This window comes from Balaenoptera musculus, chromosome 15 (assembly GCF_009873245.2).
Source record: "Balaenoptera musculus isolate JJ_BM4_2016_0621 chromosome 15, mBalMus1.pri.v3, whole genome shotgun sequence".
Classification (NCBI taxonomy): domain Eukaryota; kingdom Metazoa; phylum Chordata; class Mammalia; order Artiodactyla; family Balaenopteridae; genus Balaenoptera; species Balaenoptera musculus.
This window is the reverse complement of record NC_045799.1, coordinates 85,049,140-85,070,384: the sequence shown is the minus strand read 5'-3', so window position 1 is coordinate 85,070,384 and position 21,245 is coordinate 85,049,140. Positions and strand designations below refer to the sequence as shown.

The 21,245-nt window shown below is 44.4% G+C and overlaps 1 protein-coding gene across 1 annotated transcript in view; it reads left to right on the top strand.

The window, feature by feature from the left end:
- The window catches only part of LOC118881678, a 43,011-nt gene extending 31,998 nt beyond the window's left edge, over positions 1-11,013 (top strand). The window contains exons 11-14 of the mRNA XM_036826799.1: positions 6,489-6,704; positions 7,347-7,405; positions 7,888-7,973; positions 9,493-11,013. Coding sequence (XP_036682694.1) covers positions 6,489-6,704; positions 7,347-7,405; positions 7,888-7,973; positions 9,493-9,835 — 704 coding nt within the window. The 3' untranslated portion in view covers positions 9,836-11,013. The remainder of the gene's footprint in view (positions 1-6,488; positions 6,705-7,346; positions 7,406-7,887; positions 7,974-9,492) is intronic.
- Positions 11,014-21,245: the final 10,232 nt, after the last annotated feature.

The window sequence follows — 21,245 nt, the reverse complement described above, 5'->3', positions numbered from 1 at the left end:
CACCACCAGGAAAGTCCCTGTGCATTTATTTTCAAGAAAATAAGGCGGCCGGATGAATTCAGAACTAGGGGCAGAAAGCTCTTCCTGTGAGATACAGAATCTCTGCTGTTTAGGCAGATTTAGAGAACAACTTTTCCAACCACTTATTAAGGAGACCAATACTCCACGAAAAAATATATCATTTTTACAGAGAGAAAACCAAACTCCAGCTTTGCATCAATATAATATTTGATACTTAAGAGAACCATAAGCTCTTTTTTGAAAATCTCTGCAATAAACATCAAAACTGAGCCACCTTCGGCTGAGACCAATACAATTCCCTTTCCACCAATCTCCTACAACTTTCTAGATTCATTCAGGTGGTGTCCTTCACTATCCTCTTTCTGGTGCTGGAACAATCGGTCATTTTACTTTAGGACCAAACTACTTTTGTTCCTGTTAATAAACAAAACTACATCTCATCATCTTGCATACAAAGTTGTACCTCTCGGTTGCTGTAAACAAGCAGGACCCTGCAGGGCCCTTCCATGTCCCCTGCCTCTTGCTTGTAAAACAGCTGCAGTCTCCCAGGCCTCCCCTGAGTCACAAAACAACAGGTTCAAGCAGTTCACGATTAGGACAACAGCAGTCACAGAATCTTTAGTTCCTCCCCAAGGACGTAAGTAACAGTGTCAGAGACACATTCCTAACTTGTTTTGCAGATACTAAAACCGCTACAAGAGGAGAGAGCTAACTGTATGATGACCAGACTGGAGTTATGACATAAGCTGCTCCATCTTGAGCAGACCTGAACCAATGGCTTACACAATTCCAGGAACTGGCCTCAAGGAAATGGGAACAAACCAACACTGGACTTGAAGATTAACTGTGCCGGAAACAATCAACATGACACTGACCACACCACTGCATGACCAATGTCAAGATGATGGTCAGAGCTGACTGTGCTACTCTGCATGTAGCCCCCACCTGCACAGCCCAGAGACTTCCCGTCTTTTCCCTATAAACCCCTTTTCCCTCTAACTGGCAACTGGGAGATGCTTTGGGGGACACTAGTCCACCATCTTCCCAGGTTGCCAGCTTCCTGAATAAAGCATCTTTCTTCTTCCACCAACCCTTGTCTCTGGAACATTGACTTCTGAGCGATGAGCAGCTGCACCTGAGTTCTGTTCCAGCCGATAACATTACTATTGCTCAAGCCTCATTCATATTATATTCATAACAACTTTGAACCAAACTTACTTCCATTGCACAAAGAAAACTAGGAGTGAATAACTGACAACTGCCCATCACACACCAGCACTGTAGGCTAGCAGAGCTCATGAACACACGTAACACAACATTACGAAGCCACAAACATCCCTTACACAACTTCTCCAAGTGCCAGAGACAAACACATTCATTAACACACCCACAGATATAGCCTCTAGGTAACAAATAAAAATATGCAGCAAGAGCATAGAACTTGAGATTATGCTTAGTGATCAACGTTTCAGGTTTCTGTCTTGCTTACAAATGACCTCGGTATCCAATGATTATCCAGTCAGTAACACAATTTAATATCAGTTCAAGGGTTTACGTAAACTAAAGATCTTGGAAAGTATCGACAAGCTAACACAATACAAAACACAGTTACTGTTGAAATAAAGTTTGTCAGAAGAATAATTAAATGTGGCTAAACACAAATTTACATTTTTCATAACCTTAAATATTAAGTAGAAGTAATGTTAGCTTATTTGATGGGTACACCTTTATAAATTTAGGAAGAACACACCCAAGTAGAATTGTTTTCAATGTATGCCTAATACTGATAAATAAGATAGGAGTAACTTTTTTTAAACCAAAAATATTAAACTAGCTTCATTTGCCAAAGATTGACCTAAATTATGTAAACTTGAAGTCTTTAAATTTCTGAGTTGATTTTTTCGTTTTTTTGTTTTTTTGGCTGCACCGAGAGGCTTGCTGGATCTTAGTTCCCTGACCACGGACTGAACCCGGACCCTGGCAGTGAAAGCACCGAGTCCTAACCACTGCACCGCCAGGGAATTCCCTGACGTGATTTCCGTAAGAATACTTTTCTAGCACATTTAAAGTATCAGAAGTTCAAATTCCTTTCTCTCTGAGAATTTTAGGGATACATAATTTTTATAAGCACATTTGTATCTTTGTAAGCCAAACAGGACAGAAATCCTTTAAATTTAAGAGACTCTACAATCTACTTTAATAGATCCAGAAGTAGGAAAACATTACATACTCACACTGTCAGAGGTAAAGACCTTTCTGAATTACAGACACACAGACATACAGAGAAATGGAACTTTTACCTTCAGTTCTAAAGTCTTAGACATGGGTCAGGAATAAACACTCACCAGTCTAGAGATTAAAGAGCCGTTCTCCTCCCACTGGGCAAGAGATTCTTAACTGATTTGAGCTTGTCGAAGTAGACAAATAGACGAAGAGAAAAGACTAAGAAAAGACTATCAAACCAGATCCTCTGTCACCTCTCACCTAACTGAGATTAGCTCTGTAGAAACTTAATCGCTTTGGAGAGACCATCAAAAGTCTTCAAACGACAGAGCCAAACTCAGAATCACTGCTGCTACAAACGGGGAAGCACTTAGCTGTAGTCTGAAAACAAAGCAGAAACACAAAAGTAACAGAAGGGGAAACTAAAGAAACGGAAAGTGAGCCAAGTTCAATGGCTGCTTGGGTGGGTTCTCCCCTGGGAGAGGAGAAAAGATGTACCTGGGCTTCACCGGCTCAGGAAGCACATCACTTGTTCCTAGGCTTTTACAGCTTTATTTACATATAACTGATATACAAAATCCAGCCCAGGTTTAATTTGTATAACTTGATGAGTTTGGACATATGCACACACCTGTGATACCATCACCACCATCACGGTAATATACTCATCACTTCCAAAAGATTCCTTCTATCCCTTTGTGTCTGTGTATGTGTGTTAGGAATACTTAACACAGCACCAGGTACATGAAAAGGTGCTCAATGTCACTAATCATCGGGAAATGCAAATCAAAATCATAATGAGATATTACCTCACATCTGCTGGAATGGCTACAATTTTTTCTTTCTTTTTAAACATAGAGTTGTCAAGGTTGTAGAGAAATCGTAACCCTTGCATATTGTAGGCAGGAATGTAACATCGTGCAGGCACTGTGGAAAACAGTATGGAGTTTTCTCAAAATCTTTTAACTAAAAATTCCATATGATCCAGCAATCCCACTTCTGGGTATACAGGCCCAGCTCAGAGACATTGCAGCTTCAGTCCCAGAACACTGCAATGAAGCAAATACCGCCATAACGCAAGTCACATGAATTTTTTGGTGTACCCGTGCATGAAAAACTTACGTTTACACTATACTGTAGTCTGTTAAGTGTGCGATAGCCTTGTGTCTAAAAAAACAACGTACATACCTTTATTGCAATATACTTTAGGGAAGAGAAATATACATCAATGGAACAGGATAGGAAGCCCAGAGATAAACCCATGCACATATGGTCACCTTATCTTTGATGAAGGAGGCAAGAATATACAGTGGAGAAAAGACAGCCTCTTCAATAAGTGGGGCTGGGAAAACTGGACAGCTACCTGTCAAAGAATGAAATGAGAACACTACCTAACACCATAACACAAAAATAAACTCAAAATGGATTAAAGACCTAAATGTAAGGCCCGACACCATAAAACTCTTAGAGGAAAACATAGGCAGAACACTCTATCACATAAATCACAGCAAGATCCTTTTTGACCCATCTCTTAGAAAAATGGAAATAAAAACAAAAATAAACAAATGGGACCTAAGGAAACTTAAAAGCTTTTGCACAGCAAAGGAAACCATAAACAAGACAAAAAAACAACCCTCAGAGTGGGAGAAAATATTTGTAAACAAAGCAACTGACAAAGGATTCATCTCCAAAATATACAAGCGGCTCACGCAGCTCAATATCAAAAAAACAAACAACTCAATCCAAAAATGGACACAAGACCTAAATGGACATTTCTCCAAAGAAGATATAAGATTGCCAACAAACACGTGAAAAGGATGCTCAACAACACTAATCATTAGAGAAATGCAAATCAAAACTACAATGAGGTGTCACCTCACACCACTCAGAATGGCCATCACCAAAAAATCTACAAACAGTAAATGCTGGAGAGGGTGTGGAGAAAAGGGAACCCTCCTCCTGCACTGTTGCTGGGAACGTACATTGATACAGCCACTATGGAGAACAGTATGGAGGTTCCTTAAAAAACTAAAAATAGAACTACCATTCGACCCAGCAATCCCACTACTGGGCATATACCCTGAGAAAACCATAATTCAAAAAGAGTCATGTACCAAAATGTTCATTGCAGCTCTATTTACAATAGCCAGGACATGGAAGCAACCTAAGTGTCCATCGTCGGATGAATGGATAAAGAAGATGTGGCACATATATACAATGGAATATTACTCAGCCATAAAAAGAAATGAAATGGAGGTATTTGTAGTGAGGTGGATGGCGTTAGAGTTTGTCATACAGAGTGAAGTAAGTCAGAAAGAGAAAAACAAATACAGTATGCTAACACATATATATGGAATCTAAGGAAAAAAAAAAAAGGTCATGAAGAACCTAGTGGCAAGACGGGAATAAAGACACAGACCTACTAGAGAATGGACTTGAGGATATGGGGAGGGGGAGGGGTGAGATGTGACAGGGTGAGAGAGTGGCATGGACATATATACACTACCAAATGTAAAATAGATAGCTAGTGGGAAGCAGCCGCATAGCACAGGGAGATCAGCTCGGTGCTTTGTGACCACCTAGAGGGGTGGGATAGGGAGGGTGGGAGGAAGGGAGATGCAAGAGGAAAGAGATATGGGAACATATGTATATGTATAACTGATTCACTTTGTTATAAAGCAGAAACTAACACACCATTGTAAAGCAATTATACTCCAATAAAGATGTTTAAAAAAAAATTTTGCTAAGTAGACTAGAATTTCTTAATTGGAATCGAGGGCCAGGCTTTGGACAATCCATGGACTTCGTGAAATCCAAAGGTGCCCTTTTTTGTTGTTTTGTGTTTGTTTGTAGACCCCCTTTGAAGGGTGCCTGAGCACCTGTACTTCTCTCTGATTTTAGCTTCTCAAAATGGCTCTTGGACTCAAAGGTGCCTGAGGGTGGCGGACGTGTGCTCCCCCAGTACAGAATTCTGAACACAGTGTCAGTACACATTGAGCAGAAGCGCTTTGCCAAACTGCGTGTTTTAACGTAACTTTTCAATCCAGTCAGTCAGTGCACCTGGGATCTTTTTTACATACTTATCTCACTCTTATAAGGCTTAACCGTTGCTGCTTCCCCTAAGTTTCCTTGTCCCTCTCCCCACTCTCCCACCAGGCCGTGGAAAAGGAATGGGAGCGAGGGGGAGAGTCCAGCAGGGAGAGGACAGCGCACCTGCTGGGAAGCGGTAAAGAGGGGTCCGGACACCTTGAGGGGGGTTTTGGTGGACGGGCAGAGGTTGGGTCAGTGGCAGGAGATACCATTTACCCCTGATCTCTGGGACAAGTGCACACATAGGTCTGACAGTTACTTGTGTTTTCATTCAAACTGGTTGCCAGGTTGGAATGACCCCATGATGACGTCACAGGCTTCCGACCTTCCTGATTGGAAGGACCAGACTCCGTGGCGCTCGGCAGCAGAGGTGGACAATAGCATCTCGCCAGAGCTTTTCTCCACTGCCAGTTGCCCCGCAGCTTGGAGAACGGACGACCACTTGTGTTTTGCCCAAGTCCAGAAGAAGAGTTGGGACAAAGCAGAGTCTAGGCGTCGAGGAAGGGAAGAGTTTGGGAGAAATCATGGCCAATCGTCAACCGAGTTCCCAGGTTGAGGACCAGGACTCCCAGCCCAGCTCCTCAGGGTACCCCCTGGAGGTGACTGTCAACGAAGAAAGCCCAGGACCGTCAGGTGAGGGAGCTGGCACGAGAAGGAATTTCAGAGGCTTGACCAGTAAGGAGGAAAGGGTACAGAGGTCGGGAAGGAGCACCTGCGTCAGGTGCCTATGAAAGAAGGGAGACATTCGGAAAGCCAGGGATTGAGGGAGGAGAGGACAGGAGCTGGGGACACGGAAACCCTGGGAAGCAAGAAAGAGGGTTAGGAGATGAGATCCAAGGATGAGAGAGGGGAAGAGAGGAAACAAGGGGAGGGTTCTTTTTCTTCTTTTTTCCTAGTGGGAGAAATTATCTACCATGAGAAAGAGTTTTCAGGACAGGAAGCTGGAAAAATGACAAAATGAGTCAGGGGAGGGATAGGTAGATATGGACAGAGAAAGATGGAAAGATGACTTGGGGCAAGGTCAGAGGTCTATGAGACTGGAAAGGGTAGGGGTGTTTCGGGGGGGAGGCGGAGTCGGGGTGTGGTTGGGTGGTCACCAGTGGCTGAATTCCCAAGACGAGAACGTCCTATTGTAGTCTCTTGTCTTTTCTCAGCCCCCTGGGCCGGCTGCAGCTCCCCGCCTCAGCGCCCTGGCTGTAAGAGGAAGAGGTCAGTGGCGTTCAGAGAGGAGGAGGAGGAGGGCGAGCCGGCCACTGAGGCCCAGGACACCTGGGTCGTGGAGTCGCTGAGTGGGCTCAAGATGAAGCTCAAGCGACAGCGGGTGTCTTCAGTGCTGCCTGAGCACCACGAGGTCTTCAACAGGATGCTCGGTAAGGACCAGCACCCCCGCCCAGCACCCTCCAATCCTATACTTGAAAAACAAACAAACAAAAACTTCCAATGACTACACTTTCCCAATGGAAAAGAATTCCCTGCTACTTGGTGCGCTCTCCGTCCCTGGCGGACTGTCTATGGATAAAGGACACAGGGGACACATAAATGATACAGGATTAGGTTAGACTTACAAATGATACAAGACTAGGTTAGATTTAGAAATGATACAGGATTAGGTTCGCTTGGTTTCAACTGTACCCCTGAGACTCTAGCTCTTACTGGCCTTTTGAATCTTAGTGGCGTGGGGTGGCGGGAGGGGGTGGGGGGCAACACAAGCCACCTTCGCCCCCTGACGTGACTGTCAATTGAGAAATTGGCTGTGAGTAACTCGATGCCCTCTGCACTGGTACGTGAATGCATGATGAAGGGGCATCACTCCCTGTCACTCGGCCCTCCTAGAAGGGGAGTCACCCCTTTTCCTCCCACAGTGAATGGTCTTCCCTCCCCTCTTCCCATCAGCTTCACCCTGGGCCACATCTGGGCATTTCCCCAGGGGGGGCGTGGTTCTCCCTCTTGGCTCTGGAATGCTCCCACGACAGCCCTGTTCCCACTGGCAAACATCTGCCCTCTTTTCCCAGAGGATCCCGTCATTAGGAAATTCCTCGCCTGGGACAAAAACCTGCAAGTATCTGACAAGGTAAGTCCCCCACTGAGATGGATTCCTGCTCCAGCGCCTGTCCTGGGTGGGCACGCGGGGTGCTTTCTACACCCACGTTTCCACTCCCCTCCCAACCTGATGCCTTGTCAACACTTCCCTCCAGGGGCCTCGAGGTCCCCTCTGGGATCTGAGCCCCAGGTGTGCCCCTTTGGTGGTTGCTGCCTAAGTCCCCTCTCCTCTCAGCTCCTGGGGACTCGCCTTGGCTCCGGTTCATCAAACACCGTCCAGTGCCAGCGGCCCTAAGTCCACGCCCTCAAACCCACAGCCTCCCATCCTTGGAGCGTCGCAAACTCTGACCTTCTGTCCTCTCCCCTCCCCCAAATAATCAGGCTCATCCAACACGGGGGTCTCTTCTCCAAGTGGCACCACCCATTCCTCGTCCCCTGCTCCCTTATCCCACTGTTTTTCCTCTTCCACGATGTGACCTCTCTCCTATGTTTTTTTTTCCCTCTTTCCATCAGTATCTCCTGTCGATGGTGATAGCTTATTTCAGCCGGGCCGGGCTCTTCTCCTGGCAATTCCAGAGAATCCATTTCTTTATAGCTCTGTGAGTATCTTGCTCCGTCCCCTCCATCAATATTCAACACCCTGGGAGGGCGCAGGGAGAGACCTGGGGCTCTGACCTTTCATCTATTTTTTTAAACCCCTCTGTACCGGTTACTCTGGCTGTGAAAATGACAGGATTACGGTAGAGTGGTTTCTTTTTCAAACGAAGCTATGTTTTTTATACCATTCATTGTCAAAACAAACTGCCCTAATGTCAATTAAAACACTGAACGAAACAAAGCAAAACACGAAACCTTCCTAAGAGGAGAGGAAGAAAGGACTGACACCATCCTGCCCACAAGTAAATAGACTTGAGACGTTTCCGGTTCTGATTCTCCGGTCTCGGGTCTTCCCACATCAGCACCAAGTGTGATTATCTTCCGTTTCTGCGTTCCCACGACAAATGCCACAATCGGGGCCCTTATCACATAGCGCGGACCTGGCAGAAAATGCTCCCCACTGATGTTTCTTCCACGTCTCCCAAGCCAGTCGGCTCTATTTGCCTGAATGTCCTTCCAAAACCCAGGTCTGACCGCTTCACACAATGTCATTGGCTCATTACGTGCCAAATCAAGGCCAGAGTTCTGGGTTGGAATTCAACTCTCTCTGCAATCTCCATCACACTGTCCTGATACTTTATTCCTTTGTGTCACTGTTCCTTCCAAATACCCTGCCCTCTAAGTTTCTATTGTGCTTTTCTGTCCAGGGATCTTTCCCACACATTTACCTGAAGAAAATGACCCTATCCTTAAAGTGGGTTCAAACACCAAAACCTTCACGATGCCTGATCTCCCTAACTTCTGCATCCCGGAGGCACTTTCGTTAAAATCGTATTAGAATGTGATGCTTTGCATTACAGTCATTTCTTATCTCCCCCCTTCCCCTTCCCCAGTCCCATTAGACTAGACACAATGTGGAAGGCAGGTCTTGTCAAAATGTCAATGCATTCCCAAAACACTCAGCACAATTCTTTTCATTTTGCGAATGTTTGTTATTGTGAGTCTTCGAGGTAATCAGTATTGCATTTGGCTACGAGATAAAATGTTCGTTCATTCATTCATTCATCTAATGAAACCTTATAAAGTACACCCTACACGCTGGGGAATATGAGGTGATGGGAACAGAGATTCACAAAAGGCTGTTGAATTAATGCATCAAGATGAACCAAGCCCTAAATGTGTCATTTGGTAGGAGAGGGATGAATGCAGAAATAGATCAGATCAGCTCCTGCCCTCAGGAACTGTACATGCACCTACAACATAGGGAGAGAGGTGTGTGCACATACAACAAGTTGAAGGGAACAGGGGGTTTGGATTTTGTCCCCAGCATCAAGGTGTGAGAGGCACCCTTGCGAAGGTCCTGCCTGGCAGTGGCGCCTTGATGACTGGGCAGCTCTCGGGGACGCTGGGCAGGGCTGGGTGGGTCGTGTCAGGATGCTCAGCCTGCCTCTTTTCTGGGAAGCCGATCTCAAGTGGAGGCCCTTCCTGTGCTGATGACAGCCACCTGATGTCTTTCCCCAGCTATGTGGCCAACGACATGGAAGAGGACAACCAGGCCCCCAAACAGGCCATCTTTTCGTTCCTCTATGGAAAGAACCGCTCCCAGCGTCCCTTGTTCCACAAACTGCGTCTCCAGTTCATCCGTTCCATGGGCTGGAACGCTAGGGTCACTCGGGAAGAGTGCGAGCAGGTGGGTGGGCTGTGGCGGTCTGGGGGAGGGGCAGGGCCGGAGAGGAGGTGGGGATCATGGGGGATTCGGTCTGGGACCTGGAGACGGACGAGAAAGAACCGGACGCGGGGCACGGGGAGGCAGCGTCATCCTCATTTCCAGGGGCTGTTTGTCTTTCCAGATCCAGGCTTTTGAGCCAGAGCTCTGGGTGTGGGGAAGAGATCGCGCCCTCTTGCCCTAGAGGCCCCAGGACCACGCAGGCCTGAGGTCATCGGCCTGCGCAAAGGTAGGTCTGCGTCCGCAAAGGTGCGGGCGGAATGACGCGTTGCTTACTGAGGAAATCGGAGGAATCCCACTGCTGGACCCACATCACCTCTCACGCTGTGAAGGGGGCCAGCCGGGCACACAGCCACACGCCGACTCAGCGCCCAGCCGCGGCCTCACAGCCACACACACACACCAGCACCGTGGGGCCCGTGGGCGCCAGACCTCGGGGAAACCAGTCTGTCACAGACGCATGGGTCTCACTGAAGTCATTTCACCCAAAGCAATTGGGTCCAAATAACAGCTTTGATGAGATGGTGATTTTTTTCCATGTACGGTGTTTCGAGTTTCTCTTTTTAATTCATTTTTGGCCTTACATCCCTCAGGGATATGGGTTCTAGGATTTACCTACCACAAGGTAAACGTCTACAAACAGGATATTAGATGGAACAGCCTACACGTTCAGTAAGAAAAGACCAATTATGACTAGCTTTATTTTCATCCAAATTTACTTTCCAATTGCTTACGGCCAGATCACCAATGATTCCTTTTGTACAATTCACCTTTTCCCCCTCAACTTTATGGTCAAGACGGTTTATCAGAACGAGTGAAGGTTAAGGAATGCCATCTTCAGCATGGCTTATTACAATGGACACATTAGAGTTCTAGATGTGGGCAGAGGATTGAGCAAACATTTGGTTGAAATCTTGCAAACTAGCTGCCTTAGTCCGTTCGACCTGCCCTAACAAGATACTACAGCCTGCGTGGCTTATAAACAACAGAGCACAGTCTCTTTTACAAGGGCAATAATCTCATTCATGAGGGCTCTACCCCATGACCTAATAACCTCCCAAAGACCCCACCCTCCTAATACCAGCCCCTGAGCGGTTAAGATTTTAAGATTTCAACATAAGAATTTGGGGGGACACAAACATTCAGCCCATAACACTAACCAAGTCTAGGACTGACTATTATTTAAACATTAGGATCCAGGGACTTCCCTGGTGGCTCAGTGGTTAAGAATCCGCCTGCCAACGCAGGGCACACGGGTTCGAGCCCTCGTCCGGGAAGACCCCGCATGCCGTGGCGCAACTAAGCCCGTGCGCCACAACTACTGAGCCTGCGCTCTAGAGCCCACGAGCCACAACTACTGAGCCTGTACTCTAGAGCCCGCAAGCCACAACTACTGAGCCTGTGCGCCTAGAGCCCGTGCTCCGCCACAAGAGACGCGTCATGAGAAGCAACGGAGAGTGGTCCTCGCTCACCACAACTAGAGAAAGCCCACGCGCAGCAACAAAGACCCAATGCAGCCAAAAATAAAATAAAGAAAATAAGTCAATTAAAAATTAATAATAAAATAGACATTAGGATCCAGGATTAGCATTAGGGAACAGGCAGCAGGTCTCCTGGTCCACGATGCTGACCGGTCAGTGATGTCTGTAGTGTGGTTCCAAGTTCAGAATTTAAGTGGTGCCAAAGGACCAAGGTGAGTTAAGACTAAAGCAGCATTCTCCAAATGCCAGCTCCCTGAGCAGAATCACCTGGAGTCTTGGCTATAAAGCAGATGACTGGGCCTGGCCTTAGGTGTATTCAGTAGTTTTTGCAGTCAGGCTCACCAAACTCCAAGAATCGCACTTGAAAACAATGAATGGTTCAGGATTGGGGCTCCGAATGGAGAATTTGAGATAAAACTGCAATCATAAATGAGTCTCAATTCTGGTGAGAACTAAGAATGTGAAAACCTTTGTATCTGGACAGTTGCCACTTTGAAATCTGACGTCCTTGCTCCTTCTCTTACTTCCAGATCACAGAGCCCAGGAGAGATGAGGATGTTGCACAGGAGGTCAATCCACACGCTGACGACAGCCGTGAGGAAGGGAGGGAGAAGCCTCTTGTGCAGATGATCGGGAAGAACCCAGCGTCTTCTAGAACGAGCTCAAGAGAGTTTTCGTGTCACACTCCTGGGAGTCTGTGGCAGGACAATAAGAAATCAGGGTTCTGTCACGTTCCATCCCTTTGGAAGGCACCACCCCAATTTTCAGATCATTTCATTCAAATCTCCCCTGAGATGAACACTGGAGGTCCCATTTTTTACACACTTCTTTGCCCCAGTCTAGAAGCATTTGAAGGTGGCGTGTAGGGGGCTCAGAACAGGAGGGAATAACTTTAAAATATATAATTAGAGCCACACGGTCATGACTGATGACTTAACTTTCACTGGCTTATTTTGAAAATGTCACCTATAAAATTATTGTATTTTTATATTTTATATTTATAGATGTATTTTAAATAGTTTTGAAATAGTCTTCATTGTGAAACATCTTATTCCCACCAAGTTTTGTGATGAGTATTACAGCTGTTGTATATTTACACCTATATACAATTTTATTCACATTTTCAAGAGAGATTTTTGGTTTTATCTATTACATAATATACATTTTATCTATTACATAATATTTCCACTCTACTTATAGCTAGGTGGGTATTTCCTCCCAATTCTTGTAAGCATAAATTTGTATATTTTTAGTTCTCATTACTGAATTGTGGGAATTCAGTCGTAAGTTTTTAACTTGTCTCAACAAGTTTGTATGTTATTTTAGATTATTAAAGAGTACCGTGCAATGCAGCTTTTGGGGAAATATAATAAAGATGAAAGTCTTCTCACAATCATGATGTGTGTGGTCATTACCAGTGTGCTTCGCCTGTTTGCTGCCCAACGAGGTGTGGCTTAATGGCGCTGTGATTATCCAACCACATTTCTTAACTCTGAAAAATAATCCTGAATTATTTTTCATGGAGGAAAAACTGCAGAAGATGAGGCAGATCTTGCATCATTCAGGACTCCAATACTGAGAGTCAAGTGTTGGGTAAAAGGAAACACGGCTTTACTGAGGAAGCCGGCAGCCCAGGGGGGAAGGTGGACTCGTCCCAAAGAACCTACTTTCCCCTCCTGAGGTTTTGCTTGAGGACTATATAGGGAAAAGAGAAAGGGGCTGCATGTTGAAGACAGGGTTACAGGGTGCGTGATCAGCTCACGGACATTCTTCTGATTGGTCGGTGGTGAGGTAGCGGGGACTCAACATCGTCAGCCTTCTGCTTCCAACTGGTCTGGGGTCTGCGTGCTTGTGGGCAGCATGCAGTTAACTTCTTCCACCTGCTGGGGTTTCAGTCTCTGCAAAACAGCTCCAAGGACCTAGCTCAGAATATTACCCGATAGCCCTTGAGGAGCAACTAAAGGCCCTGGACTTCGTTTAACGGCTAAAGTATGATGATTTTGTCTTTGCTGTTTTTTCAGCCGCGCCACGCAGCTTGTGGGATCTTAGTTCCCTGACCAGGGATCAAAAACAGGCCTCTAGCAGTGGAATCGCACAGTCCTAACCCCTGAAATGCCAGGGAATTCCTGACAGTACACTTTAAAGAGAAAAAACCAGACCAAAAGGAACACAGTTTTAAGGAAGCTTAACTTTCTCAGAAACGCAGAAATTTTGTTGTGCATTTATTTTCTTTCTTTTTTTTTAATATATTATTATTTATTTATTTATTTATTTATTTATTTATTTATTTATTTTCTCTGCGTTGGGTCTTCGCTGTTGCACGTGGGCTCTCTCTAGTTGCGGTGAGCGGGGGCTTCTCTTCGTTGTGGTGTGTCGGCTGCTCAATGCGGTGGCTTCTCTTGTTGCGGAGCATGGGCTCTAGGCACGTGGGTTCCAGTAGTTGTGGCTCGCGGGCTCTAGAGGATTTTTTACTGTTTACTTTTTGCAAGTATTCATCAAATGCGTATTACTTGAATGAATGACAAATCATTTCTTCCAGCAATCTTCAAACTGCTTAAAACTATGACAATATTTAGCGTTTCAAATTTCATATGACCTCACTCTCTCCGTGTTCTAGTTTCTAAAAGCATGGGGGATCTTCCCGGACCAGGGCTCGAACCCGTGTGCCTTGCGCTGGCAGGCGGATTCTTAACCGCTGCACCACCAGGGAGTCCCTGTGCATTTATTTTCAAGAAAATAAGGCGGCCGGATGAATTCAGAACTAGGGGCAGAAAGCTCTTCCTGTGAGATACAGAATCTCTGCTGTTTAGGCAGATCTAGAGAACAACTTTTCCAACCACTTATTAAGGAGACCAATACTCCACGAAAAAATATACCATTTTTACAGAGAGAAAACCGAACTCCAGCTTTGCATCAATATAATATTTGATACTTAAGAGAACCATAAGCTCTTTTTTGAAAATCTCTGCAATAAACATCAAAACTGAGCCACCTTCGGCTGAGACCAATACAATTCCCTTTCCACCAATCTCCTACAACTTTCTAGATTCATTCAGGTGGTGTCCTTCACTATCCTCTTTCTGGTGCTGGAACAATCGGTCATTTTACTTTAGGACCAAACTATTTTTGTTCCTGTTAATAAACAAAACTACATCTCATCATCTTGCATACAAAGTTGTACCTCTCGGTTGCTGGAACCAAGCAGGACCCTGCAGGGCCCTTCCATGTCCCCTGCCTCTTGCTTGTAAAACAGCTGCAGTCTCCCAGGCCTCCCCTGAGTCACAAAACAACAGGTTCAAGCAGTTCACGATTAGGACAACAGCAGTCACAGAATCTTTAGTTCCTCCCCAAGGACATAAGTAACAGTGTCAGAGACACATTCCTGACTTGTTTTGCAGATACTAAAACCGCTACAAGAGGAGAGAGCTAACTGTATGATGACCAGACTGGAGCTATGACATAAGCTGCTCCATCTTGAGCAGACCTGAACCAATGGCTTACACAATTCCAGGAACTGGCCTCAAGGAAATGGGAACAAACCAACACTGGACTTGAAGATTAACTGTGCCGGAAACAATCAACATGACACTGACCACACCACTGCATGACCAATGTCAAGATGATGGTCAGAGCTGACTGTGCTACTCTGCATGTAGCCCCCACCTGCACAGCCCAGAGACTTCCCGTCTTTTCCCTATAAACCCCTTTTCCCTCTAACTGGCAACTGGGAGATGCTTTGGGGGACACTAGTCCACCATCTTCCCAGGTTGCCAGCTTCCTGAATAAAGCATCTTTCTTCTTCCACCAACCTTTGTCTCTGGAACATTGACTTCTGAGCGATGAGCAGCTGCACCTGAGTTCTGTTCCAGCCGATAACATTACTATTGCTCAAGCCTCATTCATATTATATTCATAACAACTTTGAACCAAAGTTACTTCCATTGCACAAAGAAAACTAGGAGTGAATGACTGACAACTGCCCATCACACACCAGCACTGTAGGCTAGCAGAGCTCATGAACACACGTAACACAACATTACGAAGCCACAAACATCCCTTACACAACTTCTCCAAGTGCCAGAGACAAACACATTCATTAACACACCCACAGATATAGCCTCTAGGTAACAAATAAAAATATGCAGCAAGAGCACAGAACTTGAGATTATGCTTAGTGATCAACGTTTCAGGTTTCTGTCTTGCTTAGAAATGACCTCGGTATCCAATGATTATCCAGTCAGTAACACAATTTAATATCAGTTCAAGGGTTTACGTAAACTAAAGATCTTGGAATGTATCGACAAGCTAACACAGTACAAAACATAGTTACTGTTGAAATAAAGTTTGTCAGAAGAATCATTAAATGTGGCTAAACACAAATTTACATTTTTCATAACCTTAAATATTAAGTAGAAGTAATGTTAGCTTATTTGATGGGTACACCTATATAAATTTAGGAAGAACACACCCAAGTAGAATTGTTTTCAATGTATGCCTAATACTGATAAATAAGATAGGAGTAACTTTGTATTAAACCAAAACTATTAAACTAGCTTCATTTGCCAAAGATTGACCTAAATTATGTAAACTTGAAGTCTTTAAATTTCTGAGTTGATTTTTTTGTTTCTTTGTGTTTTTGGCTGCACCGAGAGGCTTGCTGGATCTTAGTTCCCTGACCAGGGACTGAACCCGGACCCTGGCAGTGAAAGCACCGAGTCCTAACCACTGCACCACCAGGGAATTCCCTGACTTGATTTCCGTAAGAATACTTTTCTAGCACATTTAAAGTATCAGAAGTTCAAATTCTTTCTCTCTGAGAATTTTAGGGATACATAATTTTTATAAGCACATTTGTATCTTTGTAAGCCAATCAGGACAGAAACCCTTGAATTTAAGAGACTCTACAATCTACTTTAATAGATCCAGAAGTAGAAAAACATTACATACTCACACTGTCAGAGGTAAAGGCCTTTCTGAATTACAGACACACAGACATACAGAGAAATGGAACTTTTACCTTCAGTTCTAAAGTCTTAGACATGGGTCAGGAATAAACACTCACCAGTCTAGAGATTAAAGAGCCGTTCTCCTCCCATTGGGCAAGAGATTCTTAACTGATTTGAGCTTGTCAAAGTAGACAAATAGGGGCTTCCCTGGTGGCGCAGTGGTTGAGAGTCTGCCTGCCAATGCAGGGGACACGGGTTCGAGCCCTGGTCTGGGAAGATCCCACATGCCGCGGAGCAACTGGGCCCGTGAGCCACAATTACTGAGCCTGCGCGTCTGGAGCCTGTGCTCCGCAACGAGAGGCCGCGATAGTGAGAGGCCCGCGCACCGCGATGAAGAGTGGCCCTCCGCTTGCCACAACTAGAGAAAGCCCTCGCACAGAAACGAAGACCCAGCACAACCATAAATAAATAAATAAATAAAAATAAAATGACTAATACTATTTAAAAAAAAAAAAAGTAGACAAATAGACGAACAGAAAAGACTAAGAAAAGACTATCAAACCAGATCCTCTGTCACCTCTCACCTAACTGAGATTAGCTCTGTAGAAACTTAATCGCTTTGGAGAGACCATCAAAAGTCTTCAAACGACAGAGCCAAACTCAGAATCACTGCTGCTACAAACGGGGAAGCGCTTAGCTGTAGTCTGAAAACAAAGAAGAAACACAAAAGTAATAGAAGGGGAAACTAAAGAAACGGAAAGTGAGCCAAGTTCAATGGCTGCTTGGGTGGGTTCTCCCCTGGGAGAGGAGAAAAGATGTACCTGGGCTTCACCGGCTCAGGAAACACACCACTTGTTGCTGGGCTTTTACAGCTTTATTTACGTATAACTGATATACAAAATCCAGCCCAGGTTTAATTTGTATAACTTGATGAGTTTGGACATATGCACACACCTGTGATACCATCACCACCATCACGGTAATATACTCATCACTTCCAAAAGATTCCTTCTATCCCTTTGTGTCTGTGTATGTGTGTTAGGAATACTTAACACAGCACCAGGTACATGAAAAGGTGCTCAATGTCACTAATCATCCGGGAAATGCAAATCAAAATCATCATGAGATATTACCTCACATCTGCTGGAATGGCTACAGTTTTTTCTTCCTTTTTAAACATACAGTTGTCAAGGTTGTAGAGAAATCGTAACCCTTGCATATTGTAGGCAGGAATGTAACATCGTGCAGGCACTGTGGAAAACAGTATGGAGTTTTCTCAAAATCTTTTAAATAAAAATTCCATATGATCCAGCAATCCCACTTCTGGGTATACAGGCCCAGTTCAGAGACATTGCAGCTTCAGTTCCAGAACACTGCAATGAAGCAAATACCGCCATAACGCAAGTCACATGAATTTTTTGGTGTACCCGTGCATGAGAAACTTACGTTTACACTATACTGTAGTCTGTTAAGTGTGTGATAGCCTTGTGTCTAAAAAAACAACGTACATACCTTTATTGAAATATACTTTAGGGAAGAGAAATATACATCAATGGAACAGGATAGGAAGCCCAGAGATAAACCCATGCACATATGGTCGCCTTAACTTTGATGAAGGAGGCAAGAATATACAGTGGAGAAAAGACAGCCTCTTCAATAAGTGGGGCTGGGAAAACTGGACAGCTACCTGTCAAAGAATGAAATGAGAACACTACCTAACACCATAACACAAAAATAAACTCAAAATGCATTAAACACCTAAATGTAAGGCCCGACACTAGAAAACTCTTAGAGGAAAACATAAGCAGAACACTCTATCACATAAATCACAGCAAGATCCTTTTTGACCCATCTCTTAGAAAAATGGAAATAAAAACAAAAATAAACAAATGGGACCTAAGGAAACTTAAAAGCTTTTTGCACAGCAAAGGAAACCATAAACAAGACAAAAAAACAACCCTCAGAGTGGGAGAAAATATTTGTAAACGAAGCAACTGACAAAGGATTCATCTCCAAAATATACAAGCGGCTCATGCAGCTCAATATCAAAAAAACAAACAACTCAATCCAAAAATGGACACAAGACCTAAATGGACATTTCTCCAAAGAAGATATAAGATTGCCAACAAACACGTGAAAGGATACCCAACAACACTAATCATTAGAGAAATGCAAATCAAAACTACAATGAGGTATCACCTCACACCACTCAGAATGGCCATCATCAAAAAATCTACAAACAATAAATGCTGGAGAGGGTGTGGAGAAAAGGGAACCCTCCTCCTGCACTGTTGGTGGGAATGCACACTGATACAGCCACTATGGAGAACAGTATGGAGGTTCTTTAAAAAACTAAAAATAGGGCTTCCCTGGTTCCGCAGTGGTTAAGAATCCTCCTCCCAACGCAGGGGACAGGGGTTCAAGCCGTGGTCCGGGAAGATCCCACATGCCGCAGGGCAACTAAGCCCGTGTGCCACAACTACTGAGCCTGCGCTCTAGAGCCCGCGAGCCACACCCACTGAGCCCACATGCCACAACTACTGAAGCCCGCACGCCTAGATCTCGTGCTCCACAACAAGAGAAGCCACCACAATGAGAAGCCCGCGCACCGCAACAGTGTAGCGCCTGCTCGCTGCAACTAGAGAAAGCCCGCACACAACAACGAAGACCCAACACAGCCAAAAACAATGAATAAATAAAAATAAATTTTAAAAAAGTAAAAACAACTAAAAATAGAACTACCAATATGATCCTCCAATCCCACTACTGGGCACATATGCTGAGAAAACCATAATTCAAAGAGAGACACGTACCACAATGTTCACTGCAGCACTATTTACAACAGCCAGGACATGGAAGCAACTTAAGTGTCCATTGAGAGATGAATGGATAAAGAAGAAGTGGCACATATATACAATGGAATATGACTCAGCCATAAAAAGAAACGAAACTGAACTATTTGTAGTGAGGTGGATGGACCTAGAGTCTGTGAAACAGAGTGAAGTAACTCAGAAACAGAAAAACAAATACCGTATGCTAACACATATTTATGGAATCTAAAGAAAAAAAAAAGTGGTTCTGATGAACCTAGTGGCAGGACAGGAATAAAGACACAGACGTAGAGAATGCACTTGAGGACACGGGGAGGGGGAAGGGGAAGCTGGGACGAAGCGAGAGAGGGGCATGGACACATATACACTACCAGATGTAAAATAGATAGCTAGTGGGAAGCAGCCGCATAGCACAGGGAGATCAGCTCAGTGCTTGTGTCCACTTAGGAGTGGGATAGGGAGGGTGGGAGGGAGACGCAAGATGGAGGGGATATGGGGATATATGTATACATACAGCTGATTCACTTTGTTATACAGCAGAAACTAACACAACACTGTAAAGCAATTATACTCCAATAAAGATGTTAAAAAAGAAAATACTTTAGGGACTTCCCTGGTTGTCCAGTGGTTAAGAATCCGCCTTCCAATACAGGGGGCGCAGGTTTGATCCCCGGTCGGGCAACTGAGATCCCATGCGCTGTGCAGCACAGCCGAAACAAAAAAAAAATTAAAAATACTTTATTGCTAAAAAATGCTAACCATCAGCTGAGCCTTCAGCGAGTAGTAATCTTTTTGCTGATGGAGGGTTTGAAATAGTGTGAGAATTACTAAAATATGACACAAAGACAAGAAGTGAGCAACTGCTGTTGGAAATACGGTGTCAACAGAGTTGCTCCACAAAGAGCTGCTGCAAACCTTCAATTTGTAAAACACACAAGATTCGGGAAGCACAATAATTATAATAGAATGTAATGTACTATGATATAATACAATGTAATATAATATAATATAGCCTGTATAGTCAAAGAAAAGGAAATCAATATCTAGAACAGATATATGCACCTCTACATTCATTACAGCATTATTCACAAGAGCCAAGATAGGAAAGCAATGCAAATTTTCATCAACAGAGAAATGGGTAAAGAAAATGTGGTATATACATAGGATATGATTCAGACTTATTAGTAGGAAATCCTACCAGTTGTGACAACGGGGACAGAACTAGAAGACATGATGATAAGTGAAATGGGTCAGTCACAGAAGGACAAAACTGTGTGTTTCCGCTTATACGAGGTATCTAAAAGAGTCAAACATATATTGTCAGGGGTGGGGGAGGAGAGAATGGGGAGTTGTTCCATGGGTATAAAGTTACAGTTACACAGGATGCATATGTTCTAGAGAACTGCTGTATGACTAAGTGTCTATAGGTAACGAGGCACACTATTCTTTTCGTTCTAATTTAAAAATTTTAATTCAACTGTAACTGACCTACAACACTCTGTTAGGTCCAGGTGCATAACATCAATATTTCTATACATTAGAAAATGATCATGGTCTAGTTACCATCTAGTTACCATCCGTCAGCGTACAAAGTTATAATGTTATTGACTGTATTCCCCGTGCTGTATATTTCATTCCCATGACTCATTTCTTTTGTAACTGGTTATCTGTTCTTCTTCATCTCCCTCACCTATTTCACTCATCCACCTACCCTCTTCTGGCAACCACCTGTTTGTTCTCTGTATCTATGAGTCTGTTTCTCTTTAGTGACATTAGTTCATTTGTTTTGTTTTTTAGATTCCACATACAAATGAGATCATACGGTATTTGTCTTTCTCTGTCTGACTTATTGCACGTAGCATAATACCCTCTAGCTCCATCCATGTTGCCACAAATGGCAAGATTTCATTCTTTTTTTTTTAAATCTTAAAAAATTTATTTATTTTACTTTTGGCTGCGTTGGGTCTCTGTTGCTGCATGTGGCCTCTTTTCTAGTTGCGGCGAGCGGGGGCTTCTCTTCCTTGCGGTGCGTGGGCTTCTCATTGTGGTGGCTTCTCTTGTTGCAGAGCATGGGCTCCAGCTGAGCGGGCTTCAGTAGTTGCGGCACGCGGGCTCAGTAGTTGTGCCTCGCAGGCTCTAGAGCATGGCTCAATAGTTGTGGCACACGGGCTTAGTTGCTCCGTGGCATGTGGGATCTTCCGGGACCAGGGCTTGAACCCATGTCCCCTGCATTGGCAGGCGGATTCTTAACCGCTGCACCCCCAGGGAAGCACCTCATTCTTTGTTGTGT